At 34.7% G+C, this 12919-nt stretch overlaps 1 protein-coding gene across 2 annotated transcripts in view; it reads left to right on the top strand.

Moving 5' to 3' along the window:
• The window catches only part of TRIM9 (tripartite motif containing 9), a 209761-nt gene that overhangs the window by 91063 nt on the left and 105779 nt on the right, over positions 1–12919 (top strand). For both annotated transcript variants that reach the window (XM_031952991.1, XM_031952990.1), the window contains exon 2: positions 40–135. In XM_031952991.1, coding sequence (XP_031808851.1) covers positions 40–135 — 96 coding nt within the window. The remainder of the gene's footprint in view (positions 1–39; positions 136–12919) is intronic.

Here is a 12919-nt window from a genome sequence, read left to right as displayed (position 1 = left end):
ATTTTAAATGATTACAAATGCTGTATTTTTTCTTTGCAGAGTCAGCTCTCCCAGGCTCTGAATGGATTATCAGACAGAGCTAAAGAAGCAAAAGAATTCCTGGTGCAACTGAGAAATATGGTTCAGCAAATCCAGGTATGACTGGATATGTAAAATGATTCCCAAAAGGTTCATAAGTGATCATGCTACAGGCAGCTTTTCCCCCCTCCAAAAAAAAAAAGATAACTGACTTTTCTTTCATTTTTAGTCTTTTATTTTTCCAATACATGCAAAGAAAGTTTTCAACATTCACTTTTGCAAAACCTTGTGTTTCAATTTTGTTCCCTCCTTACCCCATTTTCTATACAGCAAGCAATCCTCTATAGACATATTTGCCATGCTGCAAATCAAACGAAAAGGAAAAAATAAGAAAGAAAAAACAAACAAATAAAAAACAACAAAAAGATGAAAATGCTATGCTTCAATCCACATTCAGTATCAATAGTTTGTCTCTGGATGCAGATGGCTCTTTCCATCACAAGTCTATTGGAATTGCCTTGAATCACCTAATTTTTAAGAACCAAGTCTATTATAGTTGATAATCATGTAATCTTCTTGTTGCTGTATACAATATTCTCTTGATTCTGCTCACTTCACTCAGCATTAGTTCATGTAAATCTTTCTAGACTTTTCTGAAATCAGCCTAATTCATCATTTCTTCTGTATCCAAAAGGTTGCTACAGAAATTATTGCACATATGGGTCCTTTCCCCTTTTTTATAATTCCTAGACACTGTTTGATCAAAAGGTATGCAGAGTTTTATGGTTCTCTAGATATCATTCTAAATTGATCTCCAGAATGGTTAGATCATTTCTCAACTCCACCAAAAATGCATTAGTGTCCCAGTTTTCCCACATTTATCATTATTTTTTCCTGTCATCTTAGCCAAGCTGAGATGATTGATGTTCTCAATGAAACAAACCCAAAGCAGAAAGAAAGCAATGGACTTGAGATCAATCTTATACTCATCTAGGTAAAGATATGTTCTTGCAGTCAAAAGTGTGTGTTTATTATTGATGCTGAGGTTGAAAGGAAAGGCAAAACGTTCTCTCTTCCCCATCCCATCTCCTGTGAGTGGGAAACACCTTGGATCCAAGTATCATGATCTGAAAAATATTCATTTACTATTTCTGCCTTTCTGCATTTGATTTTAATGTTTTTATGCCCTGATAATATGGTCAACTTTTGTATAAGTTCCATGTACTGCCAAGAAAAAAAATATATTCCTTTCTGTCTCCATTCAACTTTCTCCAATAGTCTATCATGTCTAACTTTTCTGAAATTTTGTTTACCTCCTTAACTCTTTTCTTGTTTATTTTGTGTTTTCATTTATTTAGTTCTGATGGAGAGAGGTTGAGATTCCCCCACTAGTATAGTTTTGCTATCCATTTTTCCTTGCAGCAATCTTAACTTCTCCTCCAGGAATTTGGATGCTATACCACTTGGTGCATACATGCTTAGCACTGATATTACTTCATTATCTATGGTACAATTTAGCAAGATGTAAAATCCTTTTTAATCCATTTGTTTTTGTTTTTGCTTGATCTAAGATCATGCTTTTTTATGTCAGTTGAAACATAATAGATTCTGCTCCAACTTTTTTTTACCTTTACTCCATATGTTATCTCTCCATTTCAAATATGTTTCTTGTAAATAACATGGCTTTTAATCCAGTCTGCTGTTTCCATTTTATGGGAGACATCATCTTGCCATCTTATTGTTCCCAGTTTATACTTTTCTCTCTCCTTTCCCCCTTTCCTTCCTCACCAGTGTTTTGCTTCTGACCAGCAATTCCCTCAGTCTGCCCTCCCATCTTAACCCTTTCCCCTTTCTTAGACCTTTCCTCTTCTATTTCTGCCCTCCATTCTATTATCCTTCCCTTTTCCTTTCCCTTTTCCTCTCTTATTTCCCTATAGGGTGAGACAAGTTACTTTAAGAAATTAAATATATCTGATATTTCTATAAAATAGATAAATATATCTCCTTAAGCTAAATTCTATGGGATTAAAATTCAAACAATGCTTATCTCATTCCCTTCTTTCAACCATAATAGGTCTTTTTTGCTTCTTCATGTGATATACTTTACCTCCATTTTACCTCCCCTTTCCTCTTTTTCCAGTACTCTCCCTTTTCTACCTCTAATTTCTTTTTGTTAATCATTAAAGTCACCTTACACCTACACACTCTAAGTATATTCCTACAAAGATACAGTTCTCAAGAGTTAAGCATATCATTTTCCCATGTAGGAATGTAAACATTTTAACCTTTAAAAACATAGTTTTCTTTTCTTTATAGTTGATTCTTGGCTGTAGTCCATGCTTCTATACCCTCCAATATATTTCAGGCCCTCTTATCATTTAAAGTGAGAGCTGCTAGGACCTGGGTAATCCTGACTATGGCTCCTTGATAGTTGAATTTTTCTTTGATCTAACAATTCTGGAATTTAATTACAACATTCCTCTGAGAACACTTTACAAATATTATCTCATTTGATCCTTACAACACTATTACCCATATATATATATATATATATATATATATATATATATATATATATATATTGTTGAGGCAATTGGGGTTAAGTGACTTGCCCAGGGTCACAAAACTAGGAACTATTAAGTATTTGAGACCAGATTTGAACTCAGGTCCTTCTAACTTCAGAACTGATGCACTATCCGCTGCACCACCTAGCTGCCCCCCCTTTTTTTTTTGCTCAATTTCAAAGGCTGAAGATTGTTTCTAGGGTACAGATTGTACCGAGTTTCTTCTACTGGGCAAAAGGGGCTTCTCACTACTCTAAGGCAGTAGGGGGTTCAGGCTTCCTCACTGTACTGGATGGGCCTGACCAAATCCTGTCTATTATGCTGAAATTCAGAGGCTCACTATTTGTTTTTTGTAGTTGCTTTAGTGGTCTCACCACTAGTCTGTTGGTACACTAGCTTTCTGAACCAGGACAGGGTAATCAATACTGTTGTATTTTGGCTAAGAGCATCCATCACATTCCTGGTGTCAGGCCTCTCCATCCTGGGCCTCCCTGCACTGTGCCTGCATTGGGCCATGTCCTTCCCCACCCTCTCACCCCGACTTTGTACAGACCTTTCCTGAAATCATTCCAAGATATCTTCTGTGGTAAATTCATTATGCTCCAAATATTTGTGGGTTCTGTCTCTACAAAATCCATTCAGAGGCTTGATCTAGTATTTATTCTGACAGAAGCCAGGAAGAGCTCAGGCAAAGTCCTGTCTACTGTACTATTTTGGCTCTGGCCCACTTCATTTTTTTGGTAGCATTCTCAGTGCTATTTTATTTTTTTCCAATTATATGTAAAGATAATTTTAAACATTAAGTTTAATAAAATTTTTTCATTCCAAATTTCCTCTCTCTTGCCCTTCATCCCCTCCTAAGATGACAACAATTTGTTGTAAGTTATATATGTACAAACCTATTTCCATGTTTGTTCCATTTATGTTGTAAATGAAGAGATAGTTTGCCAAAACAACCACAATAATAATAATAATGCAAGTTACAAAAGGAAAAAGAATCATGACAAATAAAGTGAAAATAGTGTGCTTTGATGTGCATTCAATCTTGTTCTCCATGTAGATAGCATTTTCCATTATGAGTCTTTTGGAATTGTTTTGAATCATATTATCGATAAGAGCTATGTCAATCATAATTGATCATCACAAATGTTCCTGTTACTAGGTACAATGTTCTCCTGGTTCTGCTCACTTTCCTTTGTATTAATTGTTCCAAGTTTGTTTTCCGGAATCTGCCTACAACCTAATTTCTTACGGCATAATAATATTCCATTGCATTTATATATCACAACTTTTTCAGTTATTCCCCAACTGATGGAAATCTTCTTAATTTCCAATTTTTAACAAACACAATAAAAGCTACTACACATGTTTTTGTCCCTGTAAGTCCTTTTCCCTTTTTATTATTTCTTTGGGATACAGATCTAATAGTAATATTGCTGGATAAAAGGGTTTGCACAATGTGATTCCCCTTTGAATAGAATTCCAAATTGCTCTCTAGAATGGTTTGACTACTTCCCAACTCCACCAACAGTACATTAGTGCTAAACATCATATTTTAAGAATTGATCAAGGAAAGATATCTTGTTATCCTAAACTCAGAAAGCAAATATAAATTGAAAGAATTTTACCTCAAAAAAGAAATCCCAGAATGAAAACTCCCCAGAATATTAGAACCAAATTCTACAGCCCCCATTTCAAGAAGAAAATAATGAAATTATCTGAAAGAATCAATTTACATGTCATGGAGCCAATGGTTAAGAAAACAAAATATTTAGCAGCTTTTACATTAAAGGCTCAGAGAGCATGAGTTATGATATCCCAGAAGGCAAAAGGGCTTGGATTATAATCAAGAATTATCTATGCAACACAACTGAATATAATCCTTGGGGAAGAAGAGAGAGAATGGATATTTGATGAAATTGCGGGAAGCATTCCCAATGTAAAAACTAGAGCTGAATAGAAAATTTAACATGCAAGCACAAGACTCAAGAGAAGAATAAAAAGATAGGCAGGAAAAAGAAATCATAACAAATTTAATATTATTAAACTGTTTACAATCTACATTTATAATTCCTCAGAACTTTTTCTTTATTAGGATAGTCAGAAAAAGTGTGCTTGGAGGACACAAGTGTGAGTTGACTATGAAGATATAGTCTACAAAAAAAAAATTAAATTAAGCAGAGAGAAAAAGGGTTTCACCAGACTACAAGGGAAAAGAGAAATAGAACAAGGTAACTTTTCTCATTTAAAAAGGTGTAAAAGAGCTTTATACTTGAGGGGAAGCTGGAGTGTATAGACAATGATTGAATTTAATCCCATTAGAATTGGTTCAAAGATGGAATAGCATATACACTCATTTAAGCATAGAAATTTGTTTAACCATATAGGGAAAAAAAGATTAAAAAAACAAGGACTGATAGAAGGGAGGATGGATTGGAGAGGTCATTATCACAAGAAAAACACTGGTGATTAGGGACAAGATGACAAGAGAAACAGAAAATTATAAATGAAAGGGAAATAGGATGGAGAGAATTATTAGTTAGCAATAATATTTAGTTAGTAATAGCTTTGTTTTATAATCAGAACTGTGAATGTGAATGGAATGATTTTCTCATAAAAAAGAAATGGATAGCAGAGTAATTTAAAAACCAAAATTCTGCAATATGTTCTTCATAAGAAACATATCTGAAGCAGAGACAAACAGATTAAAGGTAAAGAGTTAGAGGAAAATCTACTGTGCTGCCACTGAAGTTGGAAAAGAACAGGAATAGCAATTATGATATCAGACAGCGTAATATATATATATATATATATATATATATATATGCATATAGGTACACACACACACACACACACATATATATACATACATATAATTAAAAGAGTTAGGCAGGAAAACTATGCTTTGCTAAAAGTAATATCAATGTCGATCAATATTAAACATATATACACCAAAAAGTAAAACATTCAAATTCTTCTTTTATTAACATTTTTGTATATTTGACAGAATTAGCAATTCGTATATAGTAAATTTGCAGTTTTATGTGCAGTTTTTTAATTGTATTATTTAATGAAAATGCTTGTTTAAATTCATAAATTAAAAATAAAACTTTAAAGATTTGAATAGTTCCAAGAGAAAAAGTGGGGAATGTTATGCCAAAGTTCCTTGTTAATGTGGTGACCCAGTTCCTCTAATTGTCCTATTTAGTTATTCTGCCTTAGGTTATAACCTTTCCATCTTAATGTTTAAGATAAAGGTTTTATTGACATTCCTTAATGTTTGACAAGATAAAGGTTTACCCATTTTAGATGTCATTAGAATATCAGTAACCTCCCTCCATTAGGTATCCCACCTAGCTCCCTCCATTACGTTATTGTTCTTGTTATTCCATAAAAAGCTCACTGCCCCGATACTCGGGGCTACATGGATCCATTGGTGCCAGTATTTCTCTCCATTTAATAAATTATTGAATTGGTCTCTAATCTCTGTCTTGCTCAATTTCTTGAATTACCTTCCTCTAGAAGGTCTTAGCACCATAATTTGAACAACCCTATGTGAAGTAAATAGACCAAATAAAAATCAAAATAAAGCTAGACCAATGCAAGGACTTATGGCAAGGTCAGGTCTCTCCCTGATAACCCCAGAGTTATCAGCAATACACAAAGTTCCTTATTTCAATTATTTTTGACAATCAATTGTCAGATCCTCTGCAATTGGGGAGCATATGGACAGCTGTGGTCATTTGTGTATGGCTCAGCCTCTGCTTACAGAACAGCAGGGCTCAAGGCAGTTGTGCTTTGGCCCGCTCCAGGAGAGAAGGGCGAGGCTTAGAGTAGCCCCACCTCTCCCACCCAGAGACTGTAGATCTGAGCAAATCATGCACAGTTAGACCAAGGCAGGCAAACCCCAAACTTTTAGAGGCCTCAGTATCAACAAAATCCTTTTAAGTATGCTAAACCACTAATTAAAGAACTGGGGTAACAGATCAGAGAGACTGCCAGTCCCAAGACAGGTATCCCATTTCTGGTTGTTTCTAAAAAATAATCCCCAAAACTGAGTCTGCCAGGGCAATTCTAACAGAATAAAGGATTTCCAAGTTAAAGCATAACCAGCAAATCATAGTCTAGTAAATTTAAGCAAGGAGTAAAGGACTTCCAATTAAATCTGAACTAACAAGATAGGAGACAAGGCAGAAGTGCCTAAGGAAATACACCAGTTTCCCCAATTTCCTATTTCTTCTCCTCCCTTTTTTCTTTTGGAAAGGAATTATCAAATGACCATCCCACATACAAATCATATACATATGCATATACATAACAGACTAAAAGTCCCTCAAACATAACAGCAATAGTTATACAAATTTAACAATTTCCATCCCAAGTCTTAAACATAGCACAGTAATAGAGTTACAATTCTAACAAGTCAGCCACTTTCCCACTCCCCCATATCAGTCCAAATTACATCAGGAAAAGTGGGCAATGGCTCTCAATTGCTTCTTCCTGCTGAACAGGGATGATGCTCAGTCTGCGAGGGGGATGGGTGTCTGTAGTGTGGCGTGCTGACAATCAAAGGTTGATCTAGGTCCCAGAAGCAAGTCAATATATCTGCAATTTGACCAAATCTAGAAATAAAAACAAATCTAACAAAGAAAAGTTAGAACAGTCTAAGATAGAAAGACTGGTCCACAAGGACTGCTACAAGATGTGGCCTCTCATTAGTTATAAACCTTAAAAAAAAACTTGAATATCCAGACATAATATCTAGTAACCAATAGATGACCAGACTAAATACTTATTTGCTCAAGTATTTAGGATATAATGATTACTGATGACCAGATTGGAAACAGCAAGGTATGACATGATTGAATTAACAATTTTTTATTGACCATTATAGAAATCAGTTACAGGAGGGAAAAAATGCAGTGCATATTAACTACAAACCCAAGATATTTTACCTCTAGTAACAAATCCTAAACAGATATTTACCATAACTTTATCAGTTTGCTGCTTTTAACCAAGAACCGGGTAGCTACAACCTGATTTAAAAAATGTCTGGAACAGTTTAGGGGGAGGGAGGAGGATAGGATTCCATGTGACTATCCTTCCCCCCACCCCACTTCCAAAGAGACAAGGGTGGTAGGGAAGTCGAACTAAACTTCACTCCAGGCTAACTAGGTGCTCTTATAGCTGAAGTAGCAGCAGTGGGGGGGCAAGTTTAAATCTTTACAAAAGATCCCTACCCCACCCAACATTTAAAGTAGCAGAAATCAGTGGGTGGGTGGGGGAATTCCATAAAACCTACATGTCCAGCAGAGCTGGATTTAAAGCATATAATCCATTTCTATCTCATTTCAAATAATAAAACAACATAGTTTCTTTCTCTCCTTCTGGCCCCATGTGGCCATTATTCCCAATGGACTTCTCCTAAGCCCCAGGTTGGCCAGAGATGAAGCTTTCAGAAAAGTCCTTGTTACATACTTTAGGTAAAATTATAGGCACATGACCTCTTTCAGGCAAGTTAACAGAACTTCTTTAACAAGCTATTGTTCCTTTAAGATCTTATACTTAAGGATAACCAATTAATTTCCCAAATTTAGAATCATCTTTAAATTCCTAATCAAATGTTTTCACCAGCTGGAGTTCAGTATTGAAATAACCAGTTCCCAAATTTGATCATTGTTCTTAAATTTAACAGAGCTCTTAAGTTAACAAAACAGACAAACAAATGTCAATTTCCCAACACAGACAAAAATCACATAGAACACAGAGCACAACTATACTGTCTAATAACATACAGAACACTGATCACACTTAGACTGCACAATTTACAACATTCAGTAGGACACTAACATTAAAGCCAAACCAAGTTTTAAAATCCCCAGTCTTTGTAGATAGCCCCGAGCATGCAAAAGCGGGAGGGTCGGGCATTGCTCTAACACAGGATGACCAAAGCAGGGAAACCAAGTCCCGTTTTCAAATGTATACACTCCCCACTCCAGAGCGAGGGTGGGGGAGGATATCTCATAGAAATGCATTGAGATGCAAAGAACAGGCCTTTGTCTCTGGAAAAGAATTTGGACAGAAAGAGTTTCCTCAAGCAAAGCATCTGCTCCAGGAAAAGATTTTTTTTTGAGGCAATGGAGTGTCTAGATTGTGGACAGGTAAAAACTTGGTTTTCCAAATCTTTGCAGCCTCCCTCATATCTCATTTTAGAGATAGAGCCGCAGCAATTCCTAAAGAATTGTGCCAGAGCTCCGAAGAGATCCAAACAATGACTGCAGTCTTGGTGATTGCAGTGTCCACCACAAGATAAGGAAAGAAAAAGTCTCTTACCTTGTCCAGATTCTGTATTTCTTAAGAACACTTCAGTAGCGACCCCCGCATCCAGTTGGCTACTCATAAAGAATCAATGGCATCTCAAGGATGCCACAACAGTGACAACCACGTCTGATTAGCCACACAATGTGTCTTTAAAAGACACCCAGGTAGGGTCCCCTGTGTCCAGAAGACCCTACACCCAGAATCTATAATTCTGGGAATCCAAAATCCAAATGCTAGCATATCAATCAACCAAACAAAACAAGTCTTAAGACATAACTAGATGGAACTCTAGAACTCCAAAAGGTACCCAGACAAACTTACTCTCCTGTGGCTGAAATGGGGTTGTCTACCATCAGGCTATTGTGGCTGGAAACTGCTCTCTTTCCCAGAGGCTCTGAAAAAAATCCAGGGGGCCCAGCCTCTACAGGCCAAGAATTCAGATTTGCAGCCACCCTGCCCAAGGCAGAGACCTGAAAGTCTCTATCTCTAATTCTGCTCATTTTCTAATTATCTCACTGGGGAACTCCAAAATGTAATGCTGAAGAAACTGAGCAAGACCGAGATTAGAGACCAATTCAATAATTTATTAAATGGAGAGAAATACTGGGACCAATGGATCCATGCTGATCCCAGGGCTAGACGAGATTATCATCTCAAAGAGTCTAGCCACATTCAAATTCTTAAAGGAAAAGCTAAATGAGTACAGAAGAAAATAGTAAAATCATACCAATGGAAGACTTCAACTTGCCGCTTTAAGAATTTTATAAATCTAACAAAATAAATAAGAACAATGTAAGGATATGACTAGTATATGAAAAGTTAAACATAAGAGACACCAACAGAAAACTGAATGGGAATAGAAATCAATATAACTTTATATCAGTGATACATGTCATCAATACAATGAACTAGTATATTTTTTTAAAAATCTCAGAACCAAATGTAGGAAAACAGAAATATTAAATGGATTCTTTTCAGGTCATGATGCAATAAAAATTACATTCAATAAAGGGTTAATTAATCAATTTAAAAGTAATTAGAAACTAAACATTCTAATACTACAGAATAAGTGGAAAGAATAAATCCTAAAAACAATCAAAAAATTCATTAGAGGACAACAACGAGACAACATAACAAACTTATGGGATGTAGCCAAAGCAATAGTTAGGGGGGAAATTATATCCCTAAATGCTTATGTGCACTAAAATGGAACAAATAGATCAATGAATTGGACAAACAATTCAAAAACTAGAAAAAGAAAAATTAAAAATACCCAATTAAACAATAGGAAGTCATGAAAATAAAGGAGAAATTACTAAAATTGAAAGCAAAACAGGTGAACTAATAAATAAAACTAGGAACTGCTTTAATGAAAAACCAATAAAATAGATAAACTGTGGCCTAATTTGATTTTTAAAAGAAAGAAGAAAACTGAATTGCCATTGCCAAATCTGAAAAGAGTGAATTCATCTAGAATGAGGATGAAATTAAAACAATTATTAGGAGCTATTTTGCCCAATTATATAACAGTAAATATGACAATCTATATGAAATGACTGAATATTTACAAAATATAAATTTCCAGGATTAACAGATAGGGAAATTTTTGCCTAAATAACTCTATCTGAGAAAAGAAACTGAATAATCCATCAAAGAGCTCCCTAAAATCCCCAAGATCACATGGGTTCACAAGTGAATTCTACCAAAATTTAAAGAACAATTAATGTCAATATTATATAGCCTATTTGAAAAATAGACAAAAAAGAATCTTACCAAATTTCTTTAATGACACAAATATGGTGCTAATATCTAAGCCTGGAAAAGCCAAAAGATAGAAAGCAAATTAGAGATGAATTTCCCTAATGAATATTTATGCAATAATTTTAAATAAAATACTAGCAAGGAGATTATAGCAATATATCACAAGGATGATATGCAATGACAAGGTGGGATTTTACTAGAAATATAGCCCTGGTTAACTCTTAGAAAAACTATTAGCATAACTGACACTAAATAATAATAAGCCAACAGAAATCATAAGATTATTTCAGTAGATGGAGGAAAAAGCTTTTGACAAAGTACACTCATTCCTATTTTTAAAAAAACACTGGAAAGAATAGGAACACATGAAGTTTTTCTGAAAATGAGAGTTAGTATCTGTCAAAACCATCAGTGAGTAAGATCTGTAATAAGGATGAACTAGATGACTGATTAATAAAATTGGAATGAAGCAAAGATGCCCATTATCATTACTATTATATAATATTGTACTAGAAATGCTAGGCATAGCAATAAAACATGAAAGAGAGATTGAAGAACATAGAATAAGCAATGAGGAAACAAAAATTTAACTCTTTGCAGATGGTATGATAGCATGCTTAGAAAATCCTAGAAAATCAATTTAAAAACTAGTTAAAACAATAAAAAATCTTGGGAAAGTTGCAAGTTAAAAAACAAACCCACATATTTGTCAGCATTTCTCTATATAATTGACAAAATTCAGATGAAAGAGATAGAAAGAGAAATCTCACTTAAAATATCTCTGGACAACATAAAGTACTTTGGAACCTACCTGCCAAGACAAAGCCAGGAACTTTATGAACACTGTTACAAAGCACTTCATATAAATGAAGTTTGATATGCACTATTGGAAAAATATCAATTGCTCATGTATAGGCTGAACCAATATAATAGAAGTAATAGATGACAATATGTATTGTATATGTATGTATGTATTAATATGTATTACTTAGATATTATATATGTTGTATATGTAATAAAGATAACAATATGTGAAGATCACGTATTTTAAAATCAGCAGGAGTCCGGAGTTCAGGTTACGGGAAAATCGTCAGTCTTTATTCTCAGTGAAGAAGGATCGCAGGTAGAAGAGAATCGATAGCAATAGCAATGTGTGCAGCTGAGTCAAGAAGCTAGCTAGATCCGCAGCCACACGACCAGCAGCTAGGAGAATGGACCCAGGCCCAATCTCTCCCTGCTTCTCTTCCTGTTCCTGTCTCTGACTCCACCCACCAAAATCATCATTTCCTGTACAACACATCAGGACTTGCACAGAGAGTGGGCAGGGACCATTCTTTATTCAATCATGTATATTAATAGAGTATAGTCCAATTACTATTCAGCCTCATGTACTTGGGACCTCAGTGCATCAACTCAAACTTCAGCCCATTACAACAATATAATAAAATGACTATTTTACATAAATTAATTTATTTATTCATTGACAAATTACCCCAAAATTATTTTATAGAACTAGGAAAAATAATAGCAAAATTCATCTGGAAGAACAAAATTATGTGAAAATCAAAGGAATTAATTGAAGAAAAATGTGAAAGAAGGTTGCCTCACTGTATTAGATCTCACATTGTATTAGAAAGTAATCATCAAAGCAATCTCATATTGGCCAAGAAATAGAGTGATGACCAGTGGGTTATGCACCCAATACACAGTAGTAAATGACCATTGATAAGAGAAGAATTTAGGACTAATTTAGAAAAAGAGAGCTTTGAGAAATGCAAGTGATAATTTTAAATATGTTAAATTTAAAAAGTTTTGCAAGAACAAAATCAATGCAACCAAGATTTTAGAAGGGAAGCAGAAAGTTGGAAAACAATCTTTACATCAAGTATTTCTGATAAAGACTTCAGTTTTCAAATAGAGAACTGAGTCAAATTAATAAGAATAAAGTCATTCCCCAAATGATAAGTGGTAAAAAGATATAAACAGCCATGTATAGTCACATAAAAATACTCTCTATCTTATTAACTAAAAAAATGTAAATTCAACAATTCTGAAGTACTACCTTACACCTATAATATTGGCTAATATGGCAGAAAAGGAAAATGGTAAATGTTGGAATGGATGGGGGGAAATTAAAGCAGTGAAACTCTGTTGGTGGAGTTGTGAACTGATCCAGTTGTTCTAAAGAACAATTTGAAATGGGCCATAGAACTATGCATATCCTTTGAGCCAGCACTACTACTACTAGGTCTATG

This window comes from Sarcophilus harrisii, chromosome 2 (genome assembly GCF_902635505.1).
Source record: "Sarcophilus harrisii chromosome 2, mSarHar1.11, whole genome shotgun sequence".
Taxonomy (NCBI): domain Eukaryota; kingdom Metazoa; phylum Chordata; class Mammalia; order Dasyuromorphia; family Dasyuridae; genus Sarcophilus; species Sarcophilus harrisii.
This window is presented reverse-complemented; position numbering and strand designations above follow the sequence as displayed.